This window comes from Hemiscyllium ocellatum, chromosome 2 (genome assembly GCF_020745735.1).
Source record: "Hemiscyllium ocellatum isolate sHemOce1 chromosome 2, sHemOce1.pat.X.cur, whole genome shotgun sequence".
NCBI classification, from domain to species: Eukaryota; Metazoa; Chordata; class Chondrichthyes; order Orectolobiformes; family Hemiscylliidae; genus Hemiscyllium; species Hemiscyllium ocellatum.
In genome coordinates, this window is record NC_083402.1 from 122,400,151 (window position 1) to 122,427,812 (window position 27,662).

The 27,662-nt window shown below is 43.5% G+C and overlaps 1 protein-coding gene across 7 annotated transcripts in view; it reads left to right on the forward strand.

Annotated features, from left to right (window-relative positions):
• LOC132828828 (amyloid-beta A4 precursor protein-binding family A member 1-like) overlaps positions 1 to 27,662 on the forward strand; it is a 202,319-nt gene that overhangs the window by 159,765 nt on the left and 14,892 nt on the right. For 6 of the 7 annotated variants that reach the window (XM_060846008.1, XM_060845981.1, XM_060845999.1 and 3 more), the window contains 7 exons: positions 2,200 to 2,232; positions 5,104 to 5,190; positions 9,702 to 9,887; positions 12,046 to 12,225; positions 15,374 to 15,586; positions 19,909 to 20,028; positions 25,637 to 25,777. In XM_060846008.1, the coding sequence (XP_060701991.1) occupies positions 2,200 to 2,232; positions 5,104 to 5,190; positions 9,702 to 9,887; positions 12,046 to 12,225; positions 15,374 to 15,586; positions 19,909 to 20,028; positions 25,637 to 25,777 (960 nt within the window). The remainder of the gene's footprint in view (positions 1 to 2,199; positions 2,233 to 5,103; positions 5,191 to 9,701; positions 9,888 to 12,045; positions 12,226 to 15,373; positions 15,587 to 19,908; positions 20,029 to 25,636; positions 25,778 to 27,662) is intronic. The other variant, XM_060845995.1, reaches the window with a different exon arrangement.

Genomic DNA, 27,662 nt, shown 5'->3' on the forward strand with positions numbered 1-27,662 from the left:
TGAGGCCATTTGGTCCACACTGTTGGCAAGTCTATATCAAGTTCCCTTTGCCAAACTATTATTGAATCTGTTACCGTGCTCCAGCAACACATTTTCAGCTCTGATCTCCGGCACCTGCAGTCCTCACTTTCTCCTTGAATCTGTTACCATTGCCCTTTCAAGCAGTACATTACAGATCACAGCAATTCACTGTTGCATTTATAAAAAAAATTCTCATCTCCTCTCTTGTGCTTTTGCTATCTGAAATGTGTCCTTTTTGTATCTAACTTCATGCAACTGAAAACCCTATCACCTCGTCACTCCTCAAAAGCATTCTTGACTGGCTGATTTTCAGCTATGATTGAATATGGAGCTGAAACTTTTCTTTGGTGTCAGTTCAGGTTCTCTGGCAATTGTGATATTTGGTAAATTTAGCCATGACATTGAAATTTCACCATGTTTTATTTGCAGCATTTAATTCATGAACTGAACTGTTGATTAAATGTGTCTTTCACACTGGGAGCTGTTCTTGCTTCGTGAAGCCTTTATCCTCTTTGATGATAATCTGAACACTCCATTCTTTATGTCCTTTCAGTGCTCTGTGTGTATGTGAGGTGCCAGCGATTCAGTATTGCTGGCCGTGGCATCATTTACAATAAGACTGCTCAAGAATTCAAACTGTTTCTTTCTCCCTCTTCCACACACAAACATTCCTAATAAAGACTGACCTACTTCTGAGAAATGGAAAATTACAGGCACGGCCAGGTTGTTAGGGCATTTACCCGTCGCCCCAGCTTGTGTTTTTTTTCTTCCAGTTTGATTTCATTACAGATAGTTGTGATGTAGTGCATTTGGGTGGAAACTTTAGAAGGCCACATATTCTGTGGGCTCAAGAAACAGAGGGATCTGGGAATCAGGTACACAAATCACTAAAGATAGCATCACAGGTTAATAAGGCCATTTCAAAGAAGACAAACAAAGTCACGGGGTTTATTCCTAAAGGGATAGAATTGAAAATATGTTAAACTTGTATTGAGTATTGCTTGGACTCCATTTCAATACTCCATTCAGTTCTGGTATCCATTTTAAGAAAGGGATTTAGGGTTGCGGGAGGATTGCAAAACTGATGTAGAAGGATAATACTACAATGAAGTGGTTATACCAATCAGAAAATTCTAAACAGGGACATTTTTCCATAAAAAAGCAAAGGCTACGTATGACCTACTAGAAGTCCTTAAGATTATGAGGTGTTCGATAGGCTACACTTAGAAAGGATGTCTCTGCATGCGAGTAAGGCCAGAATTGGGGACCATAATTATAGGATAGACACTAATGACCCCATTAAGGAATTCAAGAGAAGTCGTTACTTGTTTGTACAGAACTTTAGTATTGCTGCAAAAAAGAGACATGATGTCAAAGCCTTTTGACTGGCACTCATCAGGGCAGAATTATATGAATACCAAATCTTAAAGGGAACAACAATTTATACTGCCTACACAGGGGGTGCTGATTGACTGGTTGAGGTGTTGCTATGGAGACTGCATGGGGGAGCAGTTGACATCCAAGCTTTTGTTTAAATTCAAAGCAGGCAAATCAATTTGATTGTCATGGAGGAATGCACCATTATCCAGAGAGTGTTGAGAATGTGGAAGTCTGTACCACAAGGGATGCGTGAGGTGAATAGTGCAGATACATTTAAAGGGGAGAAGATAAGCACATGATGGAGAAATATTAGAAGCCATCAAAAGATACATACGATAGAGTGAGATGAAGCAGACTGGGAGGAGGCTGTTAAGGTGCAGAAACACCAACATAGACTGTTGGGCCAAGTGGCTGGTACAACTACATAATCCAATGTATTTGTAACAGTATCTTATAATCTTGAATTCTCTGTTTCTTTTGTTTGATTTTTGTTTTGGGAAAATAGCATGGTGTGAAAGTTCTATTTTAGAAAGTGAGTTTTATTCTTAAATCCAACATTTTCTGCCTCCCATTTAACGAAAAGCTAATAAAGGCAAATATTTGTCCTCATGAACATTTGTAGTTCTCATGCGAAAATCAACAATCAAAAGGCTTGCTGCCATTTATTTCTGTTACTATTACATGTCCTGTCCTGTGTGCCAATCAAACTTCTCCAATTTGTAATTGCTTCTCAACAAGTTTGTCTGCCAGTTTGACTCTAACCATTCTCCTATCTCTTGTCTATTCCATGCCAAGCAGATGGCCCAGAAATTGACCAAAAACAGGAAGAAGGTGTAGTACCTCATTAGCTTGATGTTGTGCCTGTTGCATTTTGCTTTGTTTCGTGCTTTTTTGGCTAGCTTATTCAAACTTCCGTTTCTTTTTATAAAGAACGTTTTTGCTTACTTTTCTGCATCCAAAGTGACCCGCAGAATTCAGTCAAGTGTCACCTTGGTTGTTTCTTGCCTGCAGGTGACTACCGGAGTCCACATTAAGCACCCATTGAACCTTTAGTTGATACACCTTTCACTTCTCGGGCTCACTCCTGTAAAATGCTGTTTTAAATTTCATGGCCTGTCGCTGTTTTCGGAAGGTGAAGGACTTGAAAAGGGATACTGTGTTTTTCAAATCGCACTGAGTAATCAGCACCTTGCTTTCTTCATTTAAGCTGTTTCTTTTGAGTCTACGGAGTGCTGACTGAAATTGCACCATATTTAAGTGGTGATATTTAATTAACATTATCAAGCAGTCTACTTTTTTTTAACATTTAGCAATATCTACTGATCAATCTTTCATTCCCTTTCTTTCTCACCATAGCCCCACTTCCTAGCTACCTTACCTGACAAGAAGTCAGTCCTGCCCCCTACCCCCTAGCTTTGACCGTCTGCAGATCGCTGGATGCAGAAAGTTTGCACATTAGTTTTTTTAAGACAAAGATTTGACCATTCCTTTCACTGCGTTTGTTGAAAGTGTATTATCATGTGAAGTTGAATGTTTTTGTGTGTCTCACATCTTTAAAATAAGTATTTGTTTTTTTAAAAAGCTTTATTTTTGTCAACTGCCAACTAGACTCAGAAAAAGGATGATTTCCAAAGCATTTTTGTTTCACTTTGTTTTCTGTGACCTCCCACATCCCCCCTCCCCACTGACACTCTAGCAAAGCAGAACATTGCCACCTTGTTGCTTCTTGAATGTAGCATATTCTGCGCATTTCACACGTGCAAAACTGACTTTTATGAAGAGATTTTTTGTTTTGTAATTTTTTACTTTAGCAGCTCCTTGTCGATTCCTGAGTTGGTGCCTTGAAATGAAGAGTGGTTGAGTTGAATTAATTGGGTGTGTTTAAGGGGCAGTTGGATACATGTGATTGAGAAAGGATTATAAGGTTAGAGTGATGAGATGAGGTAACTAGGCGAATGCCAATTGGGCTGAATGGCTTGGGTTTCAACTATAAATTCTGTGTAAATACTGAACTTACCATGTTAGATTTATTTCAATTAAGTTTTCATTTCATTTTTATTATTATCTTTTTATCTCACATTCTTCAGCTTCTGATCATTCCTGCAGTGTGGGTAGGAAACCTACTTAGATACATCAACTGCTTCTGCTACTCTAACTCTTAGGGAATCCCAGGCCCAGGTCATAAGGTGAAATGGCAAAGAAAAAAGACTTGCATTCCTTGGACTAGAGACAGTTAAAGGATGATTTGTTTGAGGTTTATTTTGAAAGGTTAATTAGAGAGAAACATTCAAACAAAAGCAACATACTGGGGATGCTGGCAGTCTGAAATAAAAAACAAAGTGCTTGAGACTTTCAGCAGGATCTGAGGAGAAAGAATCAGAGTTAACTGAGTTTTGAAGAAGAGTCCCTATTGGACTCAGTGTTAACTAGTTTCTCATTCCACAGATGCTACCAGAGCTGAAGGGTTTCTCCAGCAGTAGACAGAAGTTTTGTCCGGTGGTAAGATAGACTCTAGGTTAAGGGGGCATTGAAATCTGAGTTGACTCTTCAGGAGAGAAATTAGAAAAAAACGTTTTTTGCACAAAGGCTGGTGAAAGTGTGGAACTCTCTCCCACAAAATGATAATAGCTCAATTAATCGCTTTAAATCTAAACTAAAAAGAGTTTTGCTTAGACCAAGGCATGAAGTTACACTGGAATCAAGGCTGGTGGACTGAGTCATGAGCCATGATTGCACTGAATGACAGGATAAGCTTGAGGGGCTGAATAACCTGTTTCCTGTTCTCATGCACAAGACCAACATTGGGTGACTTGCCTGCACTGTGTTCTGCTTTCTGATGGGTAGCATTTAACATGCAGTTCTGCTTCCTATTGATAAGCTACAAGATATATCCATTATATTTTGTCATGCAACATGCTAACTGAAACACTGAGGTCTTATCAACAAACCTAATTTTTGTTTTGTTTATCTGGATTGTTTCTATACACTATTCACAGTACATTTAAAACCCAGCTCGCTTTCATTTTATCTTTTTAAATAGAGTCTAAACCAATCGCATTAACTGGGCTTAAAATACATGAGCATTTGGCTGATGTTGGATCTCTGACTCGTTCTTCACTCTATGTGCAAATTTAATATCGATTGGCATTAAATTGACACAGCAGTCCGTATTAACTAAAGCTCAGGTAATTGCCTGCCTATCAGTTCAATGTCATGGACTCAGTGCAGTAAGATTTATTGCTTTAACATAAGGCCAAGTCCAGAACACAAGGGCATAATTCCAACAAATAAAACTAGAATTTCAGCGATGAAGTTCGGAAGCATTTGTTCACACAAAGGATGGTGGGAATCCAGAACACTCTGCTTCCAAGAAGCTGTTGGGGCAGGAGGTCACTTGAAAACTTTGCGATTTGTGTTACAAGAGTATTCAGGAGCTAAAGGTTATAAGATGGTGTTGAAAGACCCATCGTGATAAAATGGGAGAATAGGCAAACTCACTGCAAATCCCTAATTTCCAACTTTGGAATTAGGCATAATCTCTTTGTGTTATTATTACTGATAGAAAGTTTGCATGAAAAGTAAAGAGATTGAAGGATGGTCACTGATTTTACTTTGGCAGTGTCAGGAGTGTTTTATGAGTGATTGCATGTGTCAGGTATTTCCCCGTGATGATCCCTTGAATCGTGTGTTCTCCTATTAAAGGCAGCTGAAGGAGAGGCTCAGCCCATGACTGAAGTTGATCTCTTCATCTCGACCCAGAGGATTAAGGTGCTGAACGCTGACTCCCAGGTACGTGTCAGGATTAAAGTCCTGCGTTTATCCTCAAAAGTGACCAGTGATTTAAAACAAAGCCTCACATCAATTGCAGAAATAAAACACTCTGTTTGATAGTTCCTTTGTTTAATTGCATCATGATAAAGGATGGGTCCACCGACTCCCGATTTGGGACCATCTGAGGCAAGTTTATCTAAAGGAGACAATCATTGAATCCCTAAAGTGTGGAAGCAGGCCATTCAGCCCATCGGGTCCACACTGACCCGCTGAAGAGCATCCTGCCCAGATCCACCCCCTTACCTTATTCCTGTATCTTTGCATTTCCCATGGCTGATACACTGACCGACACATCCATAGACACTAGCTGCTCCCTTTAGCTGAAGGTACAAGGACTCGGGCGTTGGAGATTGAAGGCTTTGGACAAGAAGTGAAAGCAAAGACAAATGGAAGTTGAATGGGAGTCACAGGGGTGGAGTGGGAGAGTGGGACTGATCACAATGCTGTACGGGAGATGTGAACTCAGTGGGTCAAATGGTCTCCTCTGGAGCCTGTGTGAATGCATAACCCAAAGTGAAAGAGGTTGACGGAAGAGGGACACTCTGTTTTGATGCGGTGGAGATTCTGTCTGGTTCTGTGGATTGGGTGTTACAGACCAGGCCAGACCCCCTCAAAACCTTTCAAGAAAGTAACCCAGCCTCTTAAGTTTGCTCATTGTTTTAAGCAGGTGTAAAGTGGATATTCCAGGAGGGATGCAGCTGGTCAAACCACTTAGTTTTAAACAAAACAGAATTTATTTACTAGATTACCAAATGAGATACCAACATAAGAGAACAGAATACCGAATAACGCAACCTATCTTAAAACCCAACTGATTATCCCAACTTGATGATGCTGTTCCAAAAACTTGCAACAATCCCATATACACCCCTTGGCACAAAAGGTGAAATCAAACACACGGTCTTACAGGAGAGATGCCAGAGAGAAGGATCAGCATGAACCTGCTTTCATGTAGCTGTTGCTTGGATCTGCAGCCTCCAAACTGCCTGACTACTTTCAGAGACAAACTAGACCAAACCAAACCAGAAAAAAGCTGAGCTGGGAGAACTGGCCACACCCCTTTCATTGTACAAGTGTCTTTGTTTTTTTACCTTGACACCCTTTTGCCTGAGACAGTATCTGTTAGCTATAATCAAACTGACCCTAAAACCCTTCAACTTAGACTTTTCAGAGTCTGTGTCTATTGATCCCTCTGGAAAAAAAAGCCAAAGACAATATAAACTTGTTAAGAGAGCAGCATTGTCACATTGGGAATAAAAGTGGGGACGTCCCATTGCCCAGCCTATCTCATCTGTTGTGAGAGTGGGTCAGCAACTGGTTAACCTAAAAGATGCCCACCTCGCAGTGATCACTGTCTTGGCAGTGCGCTGACCTGATTGAGATCACTCTCAAAGCAGGGGACTTAAAATCTAAATCCAGTTCATGGTTTGTGCAAACTCTGATTTGAACCAGGGAGTCTGCGGACTAACCACAGCCAGTGCCCAATGACAAGGGGCCAGTCACGTAGAGAAACTTGGGCTGTCCTTCTCTGAGGAGAGAAGTTTCAGGGGATTATTGATAAAGTTGTCCAAAATACAGAAGTGTTTCGATAGGGTAAAGCAGGGAGAGGGGAGAGAGGGGTGAATGTGCTGCCTGATAGGCCAGTTAAACCAGGTTCAATGGTATCCTTTCAAAGGAAGGTTGACATATCCTTGAAACGTTTGCAGAATGAAAGAGGAAAGAGACGGGGAGGATTAGATTAGATTTCCTACAGTATGGGAACAGCCATTTGGCCCAACTAGTCCACACCGACCCTTCATAGAGTAACCCAACCAGGCCTCTTGCCCTACCCTATATTTACCCCTGACTAACGTACCTAACACTATGGGCAAATTAGCATGGCCAATCCACTTGACCTGCACATCTTTGGATTGTGGGAGGAAACCCATCCAGACATGGGGAGGGTGTGTGCCATACAGCAAGATGTTTCTCCCCGCTCCCCTCCCAAGACACAGATCCCTGCTGTCTGTGTGTAAAAGAGCTCATCAGTGTGGCAGTACTGGCAAACTCCACACAGACAGTCGCCCAAGGCAGGAATCAAACCGTGGTCCCTCATGCTGTGAGGCTGCTAACCACTGAGCCACCGAGCCACCCTAAAGGGTCAGACTACATTATTTCTTTGAAAGTGCTGACGCCAATATGATGGACCAAATGGCCTCATATCATGCTGTACCAAATTATTCAGCAGAACAATTTCACTCAAACAGCCCAAACTGACAGTCGAGGGTCAGGGAGAGGTCAGAGCCTCAGACATTCCCATCCAGCTCCAAGCTATTATAGGCAATGAAAAACTTAATGATTCATTTGTACTTTCCCTGAAAGCCATGCCACTGTCAGTTAGGCTTCACTGGATGGATTTGACGGAATGCAGTCCTAACACATCAGTCGGACTATTCAGCAGTGAGCTGTAAACAGAGAGCTGTGGCCATGGTCAGTGACAGTTAATCACCTCTTTGCTCTTTGACAAATTAGTTTGTACACCAGACTAGCTTTTTGATTTACAGGTTTTGGCATTTTCCATTTAGCTAGTGGCCGCATGTCTGTGAAATCGTGCTGGAATCTGGGATGATTTCTGTTCACTGCTTTGGTTGGTACATGATGCAGTGGGACTAGAGGTGGGTGCGTGTGGGTGTAGTTCTGTACCTATAATGTGGGTAACAGTTTGTGTGTGAGCGTGGGTGTGAATGCATGTGGCAAACTCTGGGTGTGTATGGTGGTGTGTTTGTGGGCTAGTGTGTGGGTATGACGGGATACAATGTGTGTGTGTAGTAACCATGCATCTGTAAATGCTTGCTTATGTTAATGGATATAGCTGAGTGTATGGCAATGTCTAAGTGCATTTGTGTTTGTGGTGGGTAGTTGTGTGTGTGGTGGATAGCTGTTGTGTGTATGTTAGTGGCTGGGTAAGCATCTATATGTCAGTGTGTATATATGTATGTGAGTGTGCGTGTTTGTGGGTATGTGTGAGTATGTATATTTGTGGGGGTGTGTGAGCTTGTATGTTTGTGGGTATGTGTGTATGTGGTGTGAGCTTGTATGTGGGTATGTGTGTATGTGGGTGCGAGCATGTATGTTTGTGGGTGTGTGTATATGTTTGTGGGTGTGTAAGCTTGTATGTTTGTGGGTATATGTACATGTTTGTGGATGTATGTGTGAGCATTGTATGTTTGTGGGTGTGTGTATATGGTGTGGGTCTGTGTATATGGTTGTGGGTGTGGGTCTGTGTATATGGTTGTGGGTGTGAGTATATATGGTTGTGGGTGTGAGTATGAATGGTTGTGGGTGTGAGTATGTGTGGTTGTGGGTGTGAGTATGTGTGGTTGTGGGTGGGTGTGAGTATGTGTGGGTGGGTGTATATGGTGTGGGTCTGTGTATATGGTTGTGAGTGTGTGTGAGTATGTATGGTGTGGGTGAGTATGTATGGTGTGTGGGTGTGGGTGTGTGTAAGCATGTATGTTTGGGTGTGTGTATATGTTTGTTGGTGTGTGCGAGTGTGTATATGGTTGTGGGTGTGTGAGCAAGTATGTTTGAGTGTGTGTAAGCATGTATGTTTGGGTGTGTGTATATGTTTGTGGGTGTGCATGAGCATGTATGTTTGGGTGTGTGTATATGTTTGTGGGTGTGCATGAGCATGTATGTTTGGGTGTGTGTATATGTTTGTGGGTGTGCTTGAGCATGTATGTTTGGGTGTGTGTGAGCATGTATGTTTGGGTGTGTGTATATGTGGGTGTGTGTGAGCATGTATGTTTGTGGGTATGTGTATATGTGTGAGTGTGTGTGAGCATGTATGTTTGTGGGTGTGTGTGAGCTTGTATGTTTGTGGTGGGTGTGTGTTGGTGGCTGGGTGAGTATATGTTGGGGTTTGTGTGTGGGCAGTTGGTGATATTGTATGTCTTTGTGTCGGCAATCATGTGAGGTCATACATGTTTGTATGTCTGTATGTATGTGTGACAGTTAAAGAGGTAGTGCTTGTGTTTTGTGTGTTGGGCTGGGGCATGTTGCCTGTTGGCTGATTATGTATGTAATGGGGCTAACACTGGCTAGCACTGTGTGTGAATTAATGCTTCTAAATACGAGCAACCTAAGTCCTATAAAACTTTGTAACCCATCCCCACTTATGAAATTGCTGGAACTGATGGTCGTTGAATGTAATATACTGCCATTGTATAGCACACAATATACACTAAAAATGCAACAGCCTTGTTGATGATTCACATAGTTTTCTGAGTGGAAGGATTTTACAGTAAACTGCCTCAAATTGCAGTTCAAACATAACCTCAGAGCTTACTGTGAGCAGTTTGAAAAGATTGGAAAAACAATGGAATGTTGCAACAGAGTGATCGAACATTTTACTTTAGTTCTCGAGTAATTGGTATTGCTGAGCATTCTGCTTAATTTCTACCTTGTGACTCCCCCATTCCTTTTCTTAGGAAACTATGATGGACCATCCCTTACGGACTATTTCATACATCGCCGACATCGGGAATATTGTTGTGCTGATGGCACGTCGACGCATGCCTCGGTCCAATTCCCAGGACAGCGTGGAAGCGTCTCACCCCTCCCACGATGGGAAGAGGCAGTACAAGATGATCTGCCATGTCTTTGAGTCTGAGGATGTATGTAGCACTTGTGTCTTTCCAGAAGGGAATGGTGAATGTCAGTAGCATGGATAGATCAGATAAGCTTGAACTGTTGGAGTCGAGAAAGTGAAGAGGAGCAATGACAGAAGTGTTCAAAATTGTGAATTGATGGGCAGAACCTTAACAATTTTTGGCTGAGTCCAAGTTAGCCCATTCTCCCAGCCTTACAACTGTTTAACCATCACAACACACACTTGACCTCTTTCCTAGTTACATCCTATCTGGACACCCTCTGAGTCAGCACTACCCTGGCCCCAGTGCCCACTGTAGACCGGTATCCTGTTATTGTCCAGCAGGGAAAGGTCACATGCAGGCAAATAATCAGACAAATCCAGACACGCACTTTTATTTACAGAAACCAACACAAACAAAATGAGTAGAAGCTGCAGTTTATCCCTCACAAATCTGAATTTCGGCAGGATGCCCATAACTGCATGGAGTGCCCACTCCTATGACGTTGAACCTGCTCTGCAACAGAATACTTGACATTATTCTTGTTTGGCACATTTGGTAAGATAGGAAGCTGAGTGTTAATGCGGTGAGTTGGGCCATTAACGAGGAGTTTAACAAGCAATACCACCCCTTTAACCAACAACTTCTGATTGCCCAGTGAGAAACTCGCCGAGCTGCTTAGGAAAAATATGAAACATGGAATGAGATGCTCCTGACCTTGAGATGAGCTACCCTGGACACCTTCTCTGATTCTGCCACAAATCATGCTGTCACTCAAGTCACTCAGACTCCTGTAAGATTTCACCATGAGGAGCTATTTCCAACGGCTCAAGGGCACAAGGTTAAGGTGATTGGCAAAAAAATCAGAGATGACAAGAGAAAAAGCTTCTGTATGCAACAAGTGATTAGGATTCGGAATGCAATATCAGTTAGATAGGAATTAACCTGAAATTAATTAATTAGAAATTAAACTCCATCTGCCACTCCTCAGCCCATTGACCCAATTGATCAAGATCTCTTTGTAATCTGAGATAACCTTCTTCACTGCCAACGAAACCAGCAATTTTGATGTCATCTGCAAACTTACTAACCTTGCCTCCTACCTTCTTATCCAAATTATTGATATACATACAAACAAAAGTGGACTTGGTATTGATCCCTGTTGGTCACAGGCCTCCAGTCTGCAAAACAACCGTTCACAACCACCCTCTGACTCTACCATCAAGCCAATTTTGTATCCAATTGGCAAGCTCACAATAAATCCCAAGTGATCCATCTTTACTCATTTAACCAGTGAGGAAAGGGGCTGTAGTAAACACTGATTATAGGCTGTTAAAGAGAAGGAACATTGGGGATGGACCAATGTATAACACACAAGGTTGTCTACTCCCAGCCATCTACCACCATTGACTCTCTCTCTATGTTGCTTGTCCCTGGCTGTTCTCAATGCTTCTTGAAAACTAACTAATATTGCCTAGAATGCCAAGTATTGCTTTATCATGACTTGTGGAGTACATTTAAGTGCTTTATCTTGTTAAAGTTGGCATATAAATGCAAGTTTTTGTATTGACAGAGGGGTGGTAAGTCAGTCAAGACACCAGAAGATTATCAAAGACTTCCCTATCTGACATTTGCCCACCGAATAAATGTCTGCTTCCAGTTCTCTCTTTCTCAGCTCACTCCTTCATTACCCATTGTGCAGAGAGAGAACTCCTGACCACGATGTCCACTTGTTAATCCTGCTATGCACGGAACACTCTGTGTGAGGTGGTAAATGGTTGATGGTTTCCATGGCATCAGTACTTTTCCTAAATAACTTACAGCTTCCTCTTTGCCAAATTTCTATTTTGTTTCTCTCTCCCCTTTCACTACCCTGTGAAAACCACAGGCAAGATTATAAATAAACTTAGCACACTCTCTACGTGAAACAGTGTTACAGGCAGATGTCAGAAATTATCACTCAAGTCTGCTATTTATTGCTAGTTTTGATTGAGGGTTTCTTGAGATTCATTGTTTAAAGACGGGGACGAGACTATCATGGTACTTTTAAATGTTTGTTTTCTTTATTGAAAAACACAAAATTGATATCATCTTGCTGTTAAATCTGTGGCAGTCCTAACAATGCAAAGTTTGGTACAGATCCTGTGTAATTATGATCCTTTCCTTTTTTCCTTCTCTGTAGGCCCAGTTAATAGCTCAGTCCATAGGCCAGGCCTTTAGTGTTGCTTATCAGGAGTTCTTGCGAGCGAACGGCATTAATCCAGAAGATTTGAGCCAAAAAGAATACAGTGATCTTCTCAACACTCAGGACATGTACAATGATGACCTGATTCATTTTTCCAAGTCGGAAAACTGCAAGGAAGTACGTGTGTCTTTGGATTTTCCTGTAATAATAACGGCTCTGCTTTGATGAAGAGACAGTGGGAGGATGATATTTTGAAGCATCTGTTGATTTTATGACCTCCTCTTTCCGAAAAGAATTTTGCATGTGTGTCTGTCTCTGTGTCTGTCTGTGTGTGTGTGTGTGTGTCTGTGACTGTGTGTGTGTGTGTGTGTGTGTGTGTGTGTCTGTATGTGTGTGTGTCTGTGACTCTGTATGTGTGTCTCAGTGTTATAGTGTTTATTCTGATTTTGAAAGTTATTGATATTTATTGTACAGTACAGGGTGGAAAGTTTATAGTTTACACCAGATGAGTTCAGAGGGGAATGGAGCATAAATTGTTTCACCATCTGCACATGATCGTATTATGTGGTCGTCAAACATCAGAATTGGTGTTAGGTTTATTGTCACGTGTAGTGAAGTACAGGGATACAGGAGTATAGGGGAAAATGTACAAACTCGTCATTTCCAGTACCATCTTAGGTACAAAGGTACCTAGATACAAATTAGAAAAATAAAGAAAATAAGTTAGAAAAGAAGCATTAAAGTCCTTCTAAAGCAAAGGAAGAGAGGAAAAAAAAATAAAAGCAGACAGAGCAGATGAGTCTACGATCGGTTCACCTCGAGACCAGGCGTCTGTGCTGACCTCACCTCGAGGCAGGGAGACCGTGCTGGGTTCATTTCAAGGCCTGGAGACCGTGCCGGTTCACCGGGAGACCGTACCGGGTTCACCGGGAGACCGTGCTGGGTTCACCTCGAGGCCGGGAGACCGTGCTGGGTTCACCTCGAGGCCGGGAGACCATGCTGGGTTCACCTGGAGGCCGGGAGACCGTGCTGGGTTCACCTGGAGGCCGGGAGACCGTGCTGGGTTCACCTCGAAGCCGGGAGACCATGCTGGGTTCACCTCAAGACCAGGAGACCGTGCTGGGTTCACCTGGAGGCTGGGAGACCATGCTGGGTTCACCTGCAGGCTGGGAGACCATGCTGGGTTCACCTCAAGACCAGGAGACCGTGTTGGGTTCACCTGGAGGCTGGGAGACCGTGCTGGGTTCACCTGGAGGCCGGGAGACCATGCTGGGTTCACCTGCAGGCTGGGAGACCATGCTGGGTTCACCTCGAAGCCGGGAGACCATGCTGGGTTCACCTCGAGACTGGGAGACCGTGGTGAGTTCACCTCGAGACCAGGAGACCGTGTTGGGTTCACCTCGAGACCGGGAGACCGTGCTGGGTTCACCTCGAGGCCGGGAGACCGTGCTGGGTTCACCTCGAGGCCGGGAGACCGTGGTGAGTTCACCTCGAGGCCGGGAGACGGTGCTGGGTTCACCTCGAGGCCGGGAGACCCTCCTGTTCACGCAGGGCTTCACATCGAGTCTACACTGGCTCAACTCGCTGTCGCCAACACCAAGGGCAGGAAGTGGAAAGGAAGTAAAAACATGAAAAGAGGCAAAATAAAGATGAAACGAAATGGATGGAGTGGAGGTGTTCTGGCTGAGGACCCTACTTTGCCACCATCTTGGGTTTTGTGAAAATGTTGGATGAAGTTTTTTTTTGTTTTATAACCTCTTATTCAAGATTTTTTTTAAAAAGTCCCAAAGGAGACAACCTCGTACCCACTGGCAGGCCCCATTCAAACTTTGTCTGACTGTGTCCACATCATGGTCACGGACTTATACAGCACACAAGAAGGATGGTCACCTACATAGTAATGTTTTGATTCTGCCTTCACAACGGAGGACACAGAGACTGGATTCATTTGGACAATATTCACTGGAGTTTAGTAGACTGAGGGAGGATCTCACAAAACTTGTAAAATTCCAAAAGGTCAAGACAGACTGAACCCAGGAAGGATGTTCCAGTGATCTGGGAGTGCATAACCAGGGGTCACAGTCTAAAGACAAGGGGTAGACCATTTAGATCTGAGGTGAGAAGAAGGTTCTTTATCCAGAGAGTGGTGAGTCTGCCACAGAAAACAGTTGAGGTCAAAGCATTGATGTTTTCAAGAAGGAGATCGAAATAGTTCTCAGGGCTAAAGGGATGTGAGGGCAAGGAGTGAAATTAGGAACTCGGTGTTGAGTGGGATGATCAGCCTTGATTCACTCAGGACGGAACTCCGGCAGACACAGATTAGGAAAACTAATGGTATTTTGTTGGACAGTTTGAATAGAGTCATTTGTGGGCAATTGCCCAAGATATCATTATGAACTCTTGGCTAAATTTCAAAATCTACAATTAAGGAGGTTCTGAGATCACAATTCGATTGACAGCTTATTGAGACGATAAAAGGTTTAGCTGTCTATGATATCTGTTTTATATGGATTACCATGGAGGTTTGAAAGCTTTGAATGGATTTTATGAATGGGAGATACTTGTGATATCAGCTATGTGAGAATGAGAGCTGCATTAAATTATTAGATGTCTTTCCAACTGCACGTGACATTTGTAAGGTCTACCAATGGTGGATATCGGGTTACTATGGAAGTGGCATGGAAATACTAGGGACTGTGACAGAGGAGGTGAAACCTGGCCTAGCACTAAATTGTCGAGAATGGTATGAAGGGCCATGGGAGGGTGGGTGACTGGAGGGGTGTAGGGGAAGGAGGGCCTGACAACGTCTGAAACAACGGGGACAGAGTGCCGTGGAGCTGAGCTGGCACTGAGAAACAAGCTACTTCAGCACTTAGCTGCTCCTGTGGTTTCTTATGACATCCTGCAGGGGACAGTGGTGGGAGGTGCGCAGAAAACATACAGTTTGTTTTAATCAGCATGGATTCTGCGAATCAGAAAATTTTCCAACTCAAGCTATCTGTGTCAGTCGCCAAATTTCAAATAAGACCCTACCAGAAAGAAATGAGAAAGCACTTTGATTGATAAAGGGTGAGAGAGATTTGGAACTCTTCCACAAAGAAAAATGCTGGTAGTTTTGGATCAGTTGTTGGATTTAAATCTGAATTGTGCTAGATGCTTGTTGACTAAAGGTGTTAAGTATGGGGCGAAGGCAGAGTTAAGTCACAAATGATGCCAATGCTAGCACAAGCTTGCGGGCTGATTGTCCTCCTCCTGTTACAATGTCTTTGGTAATTTAAATAGAGACATGTGTTGGTGTAACCCTTTTCTTGTTACTGTTTGGCAGGTTCACGTTGATAAGCAGAAAGGTGAAATATTGGGTCTGGTCATTGTTGAGTCTGGCTGGGGTTCCATACTGCCCACTGTAATTATTGCAAACATGATGCACGCAGGCCCAGCAGAGAAGTCTGGGAAGTTGAACATCGGGGACCAAATCATGTCTATCAATGGCACCAGCCTGGTGGGACTCCCATTGTCCACCTGTCAGAGCATCATAAAGGTACATTATTCACTCTTAAAATGCCATTATAATGCTTGGGAAAGGATTGTATTGATATTTGGTGTTTGTAGTATATTTCAGACTGCATCTCTATGGGCTGTGGTCAGAGCGTCACTGACAAGGCAGTACTTTTTGCCCATCTCTAAGTTGCCTTGGGGAGATTGATAATGAGCTACCTTGCTGAATACCACTCAGTAGCTTGCTGAGCCATTAAAGCCAATCTCGTTTCTGTAGGCTTGGGGGTCTCTTCTGGGCCAGACTGGTTGAGAATGCCAAATGTTCTTCTCTCAAAGGCATGAGGAAATCAGATGGGTTTTTATGACAATCGAGCGGTTTCACATTTATTGTTAACTAAGACTTGTTGTTTATTCCTCAGCTGCTGTGGTGGGAATTGGACTTATGACTCCAGACCATTAGTCTAGGCCTCTGGATTACTAGCCCAGCAACATGTCGGTCCACTACACTGCCACAGCTGGTGTCTTCCTCTGAATATCTGAAGGCCACACTTGCTGGGGAATTTTCTCTGGAGCCAAGATTTATTGCTAATTAGCAAATAGAAGTTACTGGCCTGGTGGATCTCTCAGCATTTAAGTCAGTCATATACCTCTTCCATACCTGCGGCTGAGTTGGACACAGACTCTGTACTTGCCAAACCACAGTTCAGCGCGTTGTAGCAATACTCAGTTTATTGCTGTTTTGTGGCCAACACACTGGCATGATTCCATTTCTGTTTGTTGTATTATAGGTTTCATATCATCAGTGACCAATTTCCAATTCTTCATCTGTGTGCGTCTCCTGAGCCAGAACTTGATTTTCAGTTCAACAGTAGCAAAGCTGAAGTCATCTTTTTCTGAACTTCAGTCAGAAGCAGTACACTTTAATTATTGTTAAAGCAACCGCCTTCCTAGCTACGCGCACCTCACCCAACTCTCTTCCCGCAGACACGACTGAGAATGCTCATACATGGGAAATTCGTGGTTACGGGGATAGGAGGTTGGGTCTGGGTGTGATGCTCTTTGGACGGTTGGTCCAGACGCAATGGGCTGAATGACCTCTTTCTGCAGTGTAGGGATCCTGTGATTCATGTGCATACAGCACCATGTATACTAAAATTGAATGACATAGAGTAGATTAGCAAGGCTCCCATGCGAGAACGACACACAAAGCGATGCACATCTAAAGTCTGGGACTGGGCTTTAATTGCTTATTTGTTGAGTCATAAAGGTCACTTGTGGAACCTTGTGCTTCATGTGTTTCAGTCTCAATCTCAGTGCTGTCAAATAACTCACCTTGACCAGCTTCACCTTTTGAGCTGTTTTTAACCTGATCCGTGTGGAGTCTCCCCCTCCCCATACTGCCTGCTGCCTCCCTTGGCTTTATTTTCAGGTTCTTGCACATGCCCTCCGCAATCTGACCTGGTTACAGTGAGGAGCTCACTCCCTGTGTGTCACTGTGCAGTGAGGCATTCATTCAGAACAGCAAGTGCAGAATCATGGAATGGTTGCAGAAAATAAAATGTTTAAGGTTTGAAAGTCACAGTTTACCTAAAATAAACCATCGGGAACTAGTGTGCAGTTTAAAGGAAGTTTATTAAGAAGCATTGGTTTACAAATGTTGCGTAAGTTAAATAGACATGATCTAACTAGGCAAACAATGTGTACAACCCGTAACAAGTGAAAATAATTTATTGGTCCTGAATTAGAATAATGGATGTGGTAACAGGGCCTTGTTGATCTATTGCAGACAAACAGAAGGGTGGAAGAACATAGCAAGCCAGGCATCAGGAAGTGGAGAAGTCAATGTTTTGTGTATAACATTTCTTCAGGAATGGTGGTGGGGGTAGGAGGAACTACAGATAGGAAGAGGTGGGGGTGGGGAGAGAAGCAGATTGGTGAGATAGTGAAACAGAGAGACCGTTGGTTGAGCATACAGATTCCGTGTAGAATACAGAAGAGTAGAGGTCCTGCACAAGTTTGGGAAAGAGAGGCCTTGAGCTGGGGGACGGATGAGGAGAGGGAATGGAGGTGCCAGCACATTGCAGAGAGGGTTGAGTGGAGAATCCGGAGAGACCTCATGGCTGTTGATGACCGTTCCCTCAGAGTGCTGTAGCCGTTCTCAATCACATAAACTGATAGGAGGGTTTGAGTTATAAGGAGAGGCTGAATAGGCTGGGACTTCTTTCACTGGAGCGTAGGAGATTGAGACCTTATAGAGGTTTATAAAATCCAGAGGGGCATAGATAAGATGAATAACAAAAGATTTTTCCTTCTAGAAGGGGGTCCAAAACTAGAGAGCATAATTTTAAGGTGAGAGGAGAAAGATTTAAAAGGGACTTGAGCGGCAACCTTTTCACACAGAGGGTGGTTTGTATGTGGAATGAGCTGCTGGAGGAATTGGCAGAGGCATTTACAATTACAAAATTTAAAAGACGTTTGGTCAGGTACATGAATGGGAAACGTTTAGAGACAAATTGGGTTGTTTATTTTGGTAAACCTGGTAGGTATAGATGTGTTGGGCCGAAAGGTCTGTTTCCACACAATGTGACTCTGAGAAGCTGATCTCCTTGGCTGGAGGTGACAGTTTCTTGTCTTTGTTAACAGCAATCTTCTTCCCTTTTTCTTCTTTGCCTTAAATCAGCTAAAATATCAGGAAGGTCTTTGCCCTTACGTACATAGGGGTTGAAAGTGACAGTCGATTCTGTCTTAAACTAACCAAATTAAGTTGGAGCCAGCATCAGTCTACCTTGAGAATATCCTCTTGTATTCAAATTATGTTTTTTCAATTGAAAGAGTTCATTTTGATACAGCACAGAATTTATTTGGCCATTGACAAAGGCTGGACATTCAAGACGAGCTCTCATTTTTCTGTCATAAGTCCACTTAGTCACCTTACTTCCTTGGACTCTCTGCTTATCCTTCATGAGATAAAATCCCACCCGTCCCACCATCAGTATTACCAATGTCTTGTTTCCAATCCAACCTCTCTGCTTTACCTATATCACTGAAGTTCACCATTCCTGGTACCTTTTGTTTGAATTTTTATTGCACTCCCTGCATTGTCTTCACATCTTTCTTATAGTACGGTATGTAGACCAATGCTCCAGTTGAGATTAAGCCAATGTTTTCTACAGGGTTAAAATCATCTCTTTGCTTTCTTTTGACCTTATTGATGATACCTTGGGTGCTGTAACTGCTGGCCTAACCTATCCTGCTACTTCCAATGACTCTTGCAGGTATATATCCAAGTCGTTCTGCTCCTGAGTCCATTACCATCCTCCCTGTTGTTATGATCCCAGCTGATGGTGCTACTAGATGAGCCAACTTCCAGAATGAAATCTGGCTTGATAGATCAGTGTGTTTTTTTTAGTTAATGTGGTGGTCAATTATTGACATATAGTCATAAGTGGCTATAACAACAGTTTCCTGAACAATGGAACAGATTTCATTATACAAAAGATGAAAACAAAAAAGATAAATTATCTAAATATAGAACATAATATTGTGTATTAGAATACCCAGTAAAGCCAAGTTTCCATCTATTCTTCAAAATCATCACTTTACAATAATTTAAATCCAGGGAAATTTACCTTCCATATCAAATCTTTAAATTTGACATAGTTGATTCTCCGTTCTTCCCTATGAACTGAAGTCATCTCACGTGTGTATTCACAGAACATAGAGCTTAAATCTGCTCAGCTTTTTATTAACCTGCTGATTTCTACTCTCCCAGTCTGGAAGTTGCACAAACTAAACTTTTCTAATGAGGTAACTGCACGTTCCTGAACAGTGCTTTACTCTTTTTGAAGGAGAGAAACTATATTTTCTTCCAACTCCAATCAGTCACCTCCAACCTGACAGAAACATTTAATCTCTGGAATTCCAGTACGAAAGTCAATCTGTGATTATCCTGAACCAAAAACCAGAAAATTAACTAATCCACATGCCACTATTTAGGGTCTTCTTTCAGGCCTTCCTTATCTGTATATTCAGGCCACATCCCTTCTGAATTTTTTTTCCACTCAGTATTCGCTATCTTCCCAAACTCGGTGCTTTGCTATGTGGAAAGGTGATTCTCTGGTTGTAAGCTAGGAGCCCACAGACAAGCCATTAGTTAGGACTATGGCTGTCAGCAGGATGTCATTGATAACCATAGAGGTAAATGGACAGCACTACAAATATTCAAGAGCTGTGAGGGAAGCCAGTTAAACAGAGATGGTTGAAATATTATCCTACATCTACCTCAGTCTTACCTGCTGCTTCTTTGATTCAGAATTCAGTCTATCAAAGAGATAACCAATGCTATGTGTTTTGTTTTAAATTAAGGGTTTAAAGAACCAAGCTCGTGTGAAACTGAACATTGTGCGATGCCCACCTGTCACTACAGTCCTCATTAGAAGACCAGACCTTCGTTATCAGCTGGGCTTCAGTGTCCAGAATGGCATTGTAAGTGGAATCATGCTCTTTGGATTTGGTGAAGGACCATCTATGAAATATGCAGAAATGTAGCAATAATGATGGTGGTGGGAAACGAACTGAAGCTAATGAAGTAAATTTACAGCAGGCAGATGGTGTAGTTGTAATATCACTGGACTAGTAATCCAGGGATTGAGGATAATGTTTTAGGGATAAGCACACCAATTTGATAAACGTCTGGAATTAAAAAGCTAGTCTATAACTGTCAACTGTAGTAAAAACCCATCTAGTTCACTCATACCCTTCAGGGAATTTAATTGCTGTCCTTACCCAATCTGGCCTATATATAACTCCAGACCCACATTAATGTGGTTGACACTTGACTGCTGTCTGGGCACAACAATGTGTGTGGTCACAATTACAGCAGAGTGAGTCTTCCTGCCCCTGACTAGCAGGGCATCTCAACTTGGAGCTGCTGGGAAATCAGATTGGCTTGCAGCCCCAGGGCTTCACAGTGGGTGCTGACGGTACTATGACTTGGGTAAGTAGCCGGCGTTCTTAGGGAAGGTTTGACGACCTTGAGACTAAAGTCTGTGCAGGGAGAAAGGATGTAGAGGTCCTCCCTTCTGGGGGAGGTGCCCTGAATGTGCTAAAAACTGTGTCCCATTCCTTCCTGCACTTATAGCAAATTACTTAAATAAACTGCTGCCCATCCTTGCCTGAATAACTATGGCAACTGTATTATGGAATGGACAGCATAACACTATGGTCAACAAATGATAGGTGAATTTTTGATTTCAGCACTTGCTCACCCTCTGTATTATGAAGGTGAGCTCAGGATGGGCTGGGATTGGGAGATGTGATGGATTAGCCTCTTGCCCAAATCAGACCCCTGGATGTTTGCAGTTTCCAGCCCTTGGAGTTTAATCCTATGAAACAGCATTTAACCGGAGAAGGATATCCCAAAGCACTGACCACAAATGTATTTAGGCAGTGTCTCTCAATCTGGAGTTGTTCTCCTTAACAACCAAGGTTAAGGGGAGATTTGACAGAAGTGTTCAAAGCCTTGAAGGATTTTGATGAAGTAAGTAAGGAGAGACTGGTTCATGTGGTAGGGGAGTTGGTAACCTAAGGTTACAGGTTTAAGATAATTAGCAAAGAAAAAATCAGACAGGAGATGAGGAAACCACCAAGGATTTGAAGGAAAAAAATGTAGAATTAGGGAAATAGCGTTGGGATTGACAGCACAGCTTTCAAACAGCAGGTACCAGCACAATGGGTTAAATCACCTCGTCCCATTCTAGATCCAGCAACGAGAAAAATGACCTGACACTCTGCTCCAGTGATTTCTGTCCAGTATCAAATTTTGACCAGGTACTCAGAAGAATTCTGCTGCTATGCCTCAAAAAAAATACACTAAATTATTAAATACAGCTCCTTCACAGAAAGCAAATTGAAATGTTTATTAACTCCAGTTACAAGCTGAGCTTCTCCATCTCTTCCCACATCCTCTGCATGACAAACTGTTCAGGCAGCCTAGGGCAAGGGGAGAAGGCTTGTTTCATTTTTGTCAACAGAATTTTGCACAAAGTGATGTATTCATATGCATCATGTTTCAACATGTTCACATTCCAAATCTGTGAAGATTTACCAGAGTTTTTTTTTCATGAAAACAGCAACGGGGATTTGAGAACCAGACTGTCATGTTGCTGTAAAGGCAGTGGTTATTTTTGAATTTAGTTTGGAAGCGAATTGCATGTCACTCAATATCGAAGCCCGACAAATGGAATTCTTCCAATGCCTTTCTATAACTGACTGTCTTTACTCCAAAATAGGACACTGTAAGGACAGCCAAGATTTACCCTAGATATTGGTGCCCAAGTCAGCCTTTCAAAACTCTTTAAAATCCCTCCAAAGACCAGATCACCTCATACGTCAAGTATAAAAGTGAACAGCTCCCTGCGTTCAAGTCACACCCCACTCCAGAGGTGTATCCTGACACATTGAACAAGTTATTTGTAAAAGTGAAGTGCTGCTGGGTGTGTGGGTGGTCACCATTTTTGACCTTCACAGTATACACTCCTGCACATTATTTATTTATTTATTTATTTATTTATCCATTCGCGTAACTGGCATTTAGTGTCCAAAGGGCAGTTAAGAGCCAGCCACGTTGCTGTGGATTTGGAGTCACATGTAGGCCAGACTGGGTAAAGATGGCCTAGTGAAGGACATTAGTGAACCAGATGGATTTTCCCTACAATTGGCACTGGTCATCATTAGACTCTTAATTCCAGATTTTTTTAAAGTTGGATTCAAATTCTGCTGTGGTGGGACTTGAACCGAGATCCCCCGAACATTATCTGGGTCTCTAGATTAACAATCTAGCAATAATACCACTAAGCCATCATCTCCCCTAACTTCTTTGTAAGACATCCCATATTACCAGCTTGGATCCCTCATATCCAGTTATAAGACACAGATTGGTTAAGCATCCACTGGTGGGTGGGAATTGGAGGCTGACTACTTATGTCACTACCTGGTGAAGGGGTCTTGTCCGAAACATCGTCTCTCCTGCTCCTCGGATGCTGCCTAATCTGCTGTGCTTTTCCAGCACCACACTCTCGATTCCTTATGTGAGTATAACATGTTTTGATTGGAAAAGCGAGGGTTGTCTTATACTTGCCCTTAGTGGGTATTTGCAAAAAAAAAGTCACCTTGTGTGCAATATGTTAAAATATACACAGGATATTCAAAAGGTAGAATACTGCAGTCTATCCTCCCTATATGTGAGGGTTGTGTTCTTGAGAACACTGCAAATTTTGCAATCCAGGATTGCGGAGCTCGTTAAATACAGGTATAAAAATAAGTTAAATTTGTTAAAGATATCACGGATATGTGTTTTTTTGCCCATGGGTTTTGGCTTTTATTGTAACTTAATTTTTAGCGTGGATAGGCAAATTTGCGAATTGTGGTTTTGCAGATTCAGAGGGTTTATTGTACAGACATTTGAATGCGAATTAATGTTTTGAAAAAGACTCAATTAAATTGCATCATTTGTCACATAGCAATTAAGTATTTTGGAAGCAAAGGGCTATTGTGTTGTTAGAAGCCATTTGTCAAGATTAGAGTGGTGCTGGAAAAGCACAGCAGGTCAGGCAGCATCCGAGGAGCAGGAAAATCGACGTTTTGGGCAAAAGCCATTCATCAGGAATGAAGGCAGAGAGCCTCCAGGGTGGAGAGATAAATGGGAGGGGGGTATGGGGCTGGGGAGAAGGTAGCAAAGAGTACAGTGGGTGAATGTGGGTGGGGATGAAGGTCAGAAAGGAGGGTGGAACGGATAGGTGGAAAGGAAGATTGGAAGATAGGACAGGTCATGAGGATGGTGCTGAGCTGGAAGGTTGGAACTGGGGTAAGGTGGGGAGAGGGGAAATGAGGAAACTGGTGAGGTCCACATTGATGTCCTGGGGTTGGAGGGTTCCGAGGCAGAAGATGAGATGTTCTTCCTCCAGGTGTCGGGTAGTGAGGGAGTGGCGGTGGAGGGGGCCCAGGACCTGCATGTCCTCGGCACAGTGGGAAGGGGAGTTGAAATGTTGGGCCACAGGGCAGTGTGGTTGATTGGTACGGGTGTCCCAGAGATGTTCCCTAAAGTGCTCTGCGAGAAGGCTTCCAGTCTTCCCAATGTAGAGGAGACCACATCGGGAGCAATGGATACAATAAATTATATTGGTGGAAGTGCAGGTGAAACTTTGATGGATGTGGAAGGCTCCTTTGGGGCCTTGGATGGAGGTGAGGGAGGAGGTGTGGACGCAGGTTTTGCAATTCCTGCGGTGGCAGGGGAAGGTGCTGGGCTGGTGGTAGGTTGTTGGGGGGGATGGACCCGACCAGGCAGTCACAGAGGGAACGGCCTTTGCGGAAAGTGGAAAGGGGTGGGGAGGGAAATATATCTCTGGTAGTGGGATCCATTTGGAGTTGGCAGAAATGTCAGCTGATGATGCAGTTTATGCGAAGGTTGGTAGGGTGGAAGGTGAGGACCAGGGAGTTCTGTCCTTGTTACGGTTGGAGGGGTGGGGTATGAGGGCGGAGGGGCGGGATGCGGATGAGATGCATTGGAGGGCATCTTCAACCACATGGGAAGGGAAATTGCGGTCTTTAAAGGAGGAGGCCATCTGGTGTGTTCTGTGGTGGAACTGGTCCTCCTGGAAGCAGATACGGGGGAGGCGGAGGAATTGGGAATATGGGATGGCATTTTTGTAGGAGGTAGGATGGGAAGAGGTGTAATCCAGGTAGCTGTGGGAGTCGGTGGGTTTGTACAAAAATGTCAGTGTCAAGTCGGTCATCATTGATGGAGAGGTCCAGGAAGGGGATGGAGGTGTCAGAGATGGTTCAGGTGAATTTAAGGTCGGGGTGGAATATTTTAGTGAAGTTGATGAACTGCTCAACCTCCTCGCGGGAGCACAAAGCGGCGCTGATGCAGTCATCAATGTAGAGCAGGAAGAGGTGGGGAGTGGTGCCGGTGTAATTACGGAAGATGGACTATTCTACATAGCTGACAAAGAGACAGGCATAGCTGGGGCCTATGCGGGTGCCCATGGCTATCCCTTTGGTTTGGAGGAAGTGGGAGGAATCGAAGGAGAAATTGTTAAGGGTGAGGACCAGTTCAGCCAAACAATGAGAGTGTCAGTGGAAGGGTACTGGTGGGAACGTCAGGAGAGGAAGAAACAGAGGGCTTGGAGGCCCTGATCATGGCAGATGGAAGTGTAGAGGGACTGGATATCCATGGTGAAGATGAGGCGTTGGGGGCTGGGGTCTTGGAGGAAATGGAGGGTGTGGGTGGTGTCTTGAATGTATGTGGGGAGTTCCTGGACTGGGGGGGATGGGACAGTATCGAGATAGGTGGAGATGAGTTTGGTGGGGCTGAGACGATGGGTTGGCTGGGTGGTCAGGAGTGTGGATCTTGGGAAGGAGGTAGAATCGGGTGGTGCAGGGCTTCCCTGAGGTTGGAAGCTGTGGGTGGGAGATCTCCTGAGGTGATGAAGTTCTGTATGGTCTGGGAGATGATGGTTTGGTGATGGGGAGGGGTGGGGTCATGGTCGAGGGGACAGTAGGAGGAGCTGTCTTAGAGTTGGCATCTGGCTTCAGCGATGTAAAGGTCAGTGCGCAAACTACCACTGCATCCCCTTTATCCGCTGGCTTGATGGTGAGGTTGGGATTGGAGTAAACAGCAAGATCCCACAATGTGGTCATGACCAGAAAGTCCGTTCTTGATTATTCAGTCAAGGCACCAGAGAGAGCTCCCCTGCTTCTGGTTGAAATTAGTTACCATTAAATCCTTGAATGATTAGATCCTTTAAACCCATCTTTCAGGCTTCAAATTGAAGTCACATCTCGAATTGGAGCCTCCAAATAGTCTTTATCCAGGTTGTTTTCTTTTGCTCAGTGCAATATCCATGAGATAAATCCTGGAGATTTCAGACCAATCCTGCGAGTTAATAACCCTCAAAGGGAGCCTGGTTTTGTCTAATTATCCCTTTAGTGTTGAGGTGATTGATTGGCAAAGGCTTCCTTTAAATCAAAGGTGCGTTTCATGTTCATCAACTGCACCTTCGTGCATCGATTCATGACATCTCTCCTATTTCAGATATGCAGCCTTATGCGAGGAGGAATTGCAGAGCGCGGTGGCGTGAGAGTTGGTCATCGGATCATCGAAATCAATGGGCAAAGTGTCGTTGCGACGCCTCACGAAAAAATAGTCCATATTTTGTCCAACGCAGTTGGTGAGGTAAGGATTCCTGTTCTTCCTGTTAATTGTTGTTTTGATAAATAACCAAAACATCATCTTAATTTCCATCACAAGTAATCGAAACACAGAGGTTTTTGCTCATGATAGACAATGAATTCTGAGTGGCATTCGATCTGATCATCATACCTTAGGAAGTTTTTATTGCCCTTGGAGTGGGCACAGTGCGGATCATTGGAACGGTTAAGAGGACAGTTTTCATTCATATGGCTTGTCTTCCCTTCATTGTAGGAGATTAATTTATTCAGTGATTTGTGAGGGTAGCTAGAGAGGAACTATTTCTTCTGGCGTGAGGTGTCCAGAACAAGGAGGTGGAACCTTAGCATTAGAGCGAGGCTACTCAGGGCAATGTCAGGAAGCATTTAGAGTCAAAGAACTGTACAGCATAGAAACTGATCCTTTGGTCCAACTCATTCATGCCAGCCAGATATCCTAAACTAATCTAGTCCCATTTGCCAATATTTGGCTCACAATCATCTAAACCCTTCCTTTCTACATTCCCATCCGGATGCCTTTTAAATGTTGTAATTGTACCAGCCTCCACCCACATCCTCTGGCAGCTCGTTCCATAGACTCACCACCCTCTGCATGAAAAAGTTACCCCTTAGGTCCCTTTTCAATCTATCCCTTCTCACCTTTAACCTTAAACTTCTTCACACAAAAGGCTGTGGAGGTCTAGAATTGTCTCTCCCAAAGAAAGATGTTGAGGCTGAGATGTCAATTAAGAATATCAAAACAGAGATTGATAGTAGATCGAGCAATGATACAGATCGGCCATGATCCATCTAATTTTTGGTAGAACAGACTGAAAGGGCTGAATGGTCTCCTCATGGTGCGATGTCGGTGTTTAGTTTTCAGGATATGTTTTGCCTTTCCTCCTATTCCCTCTGCACTGGCTGCTTGGGCAAACATCAATTTTTGAAAGTTTTGTCCAGCTTATGGGAGGTACAGTGGCTCAGTGGTTAGCACTGCTGCCTCACAGCACCGGGGACCCGGTTCGATTCCCACCTCGAGCGGCTGTCTGTGTGGAGTTTGCACATTCTCCCAGAGTCTGCGTGGGTTTCCCCCCAGGTGCTCCGGTTTCTGCCCACAGTCCAAAGATGTGCAGGTCAGGTGAATTGGCCATGCTAAGTTGCCTATAGTGTTAGGTGCATCAGCCAGGGTTAAGTATGGGTATGGGTAATGTGTCTGGGTGGGTTGCTCTTCGGAGGGTCGGTGTGGACTTGTTGGGCTGAAGGGCCTGTATGGAATCTAATCTAAATGTGGCTTAATATGCACCTTTCCTTGCTTTTTGTCCCTGTGGGGAAAAGCTTGAAATGTCACCTCTCGGCTTGCTTTACAGAGAAACAGTACATAAAGAGAGATGGTTTGCACTTGCTAACCCGAAGGCACAGATTGAGGGTAACCCGAGGCATTGTGAGGAAAGTTTTTACACAGCGAGTGATTACAATCTGACTGAGAAGGTGATGGATGCAGCTTCAATTTCAATGAGGAATTGGATTTTAAAAAAATGAAGCAGAAAGGATTTTGGGGAGAGGGCAGGGTGGAAGGAGTGAGACTAACTGGATTTCTCCAGTACAGAGCCAATGCCGACAGAATGGTAGGGAAACCAAGGAAAGTTGTTCAACGTTTGGTATCTTTGCCAGCTCTCTGTAGGAGCAATTCAGCTCAATGGACCAAACGACTTGCTTCTGAGCTATGTGCTGTTCCATAATTCACAGATTTGGTACTGAGATGCGAAAGTTTAATCTTTATTAATTTAAAGGAGGTTGGAGCAGGACTCCGATTGTGGAGTCAGTTTTCAAGCTGGGCTGAGAGTGTGCAAGATAGTTAGCTCTAGGCTGCTGATTGGCAGAATATAGACAAA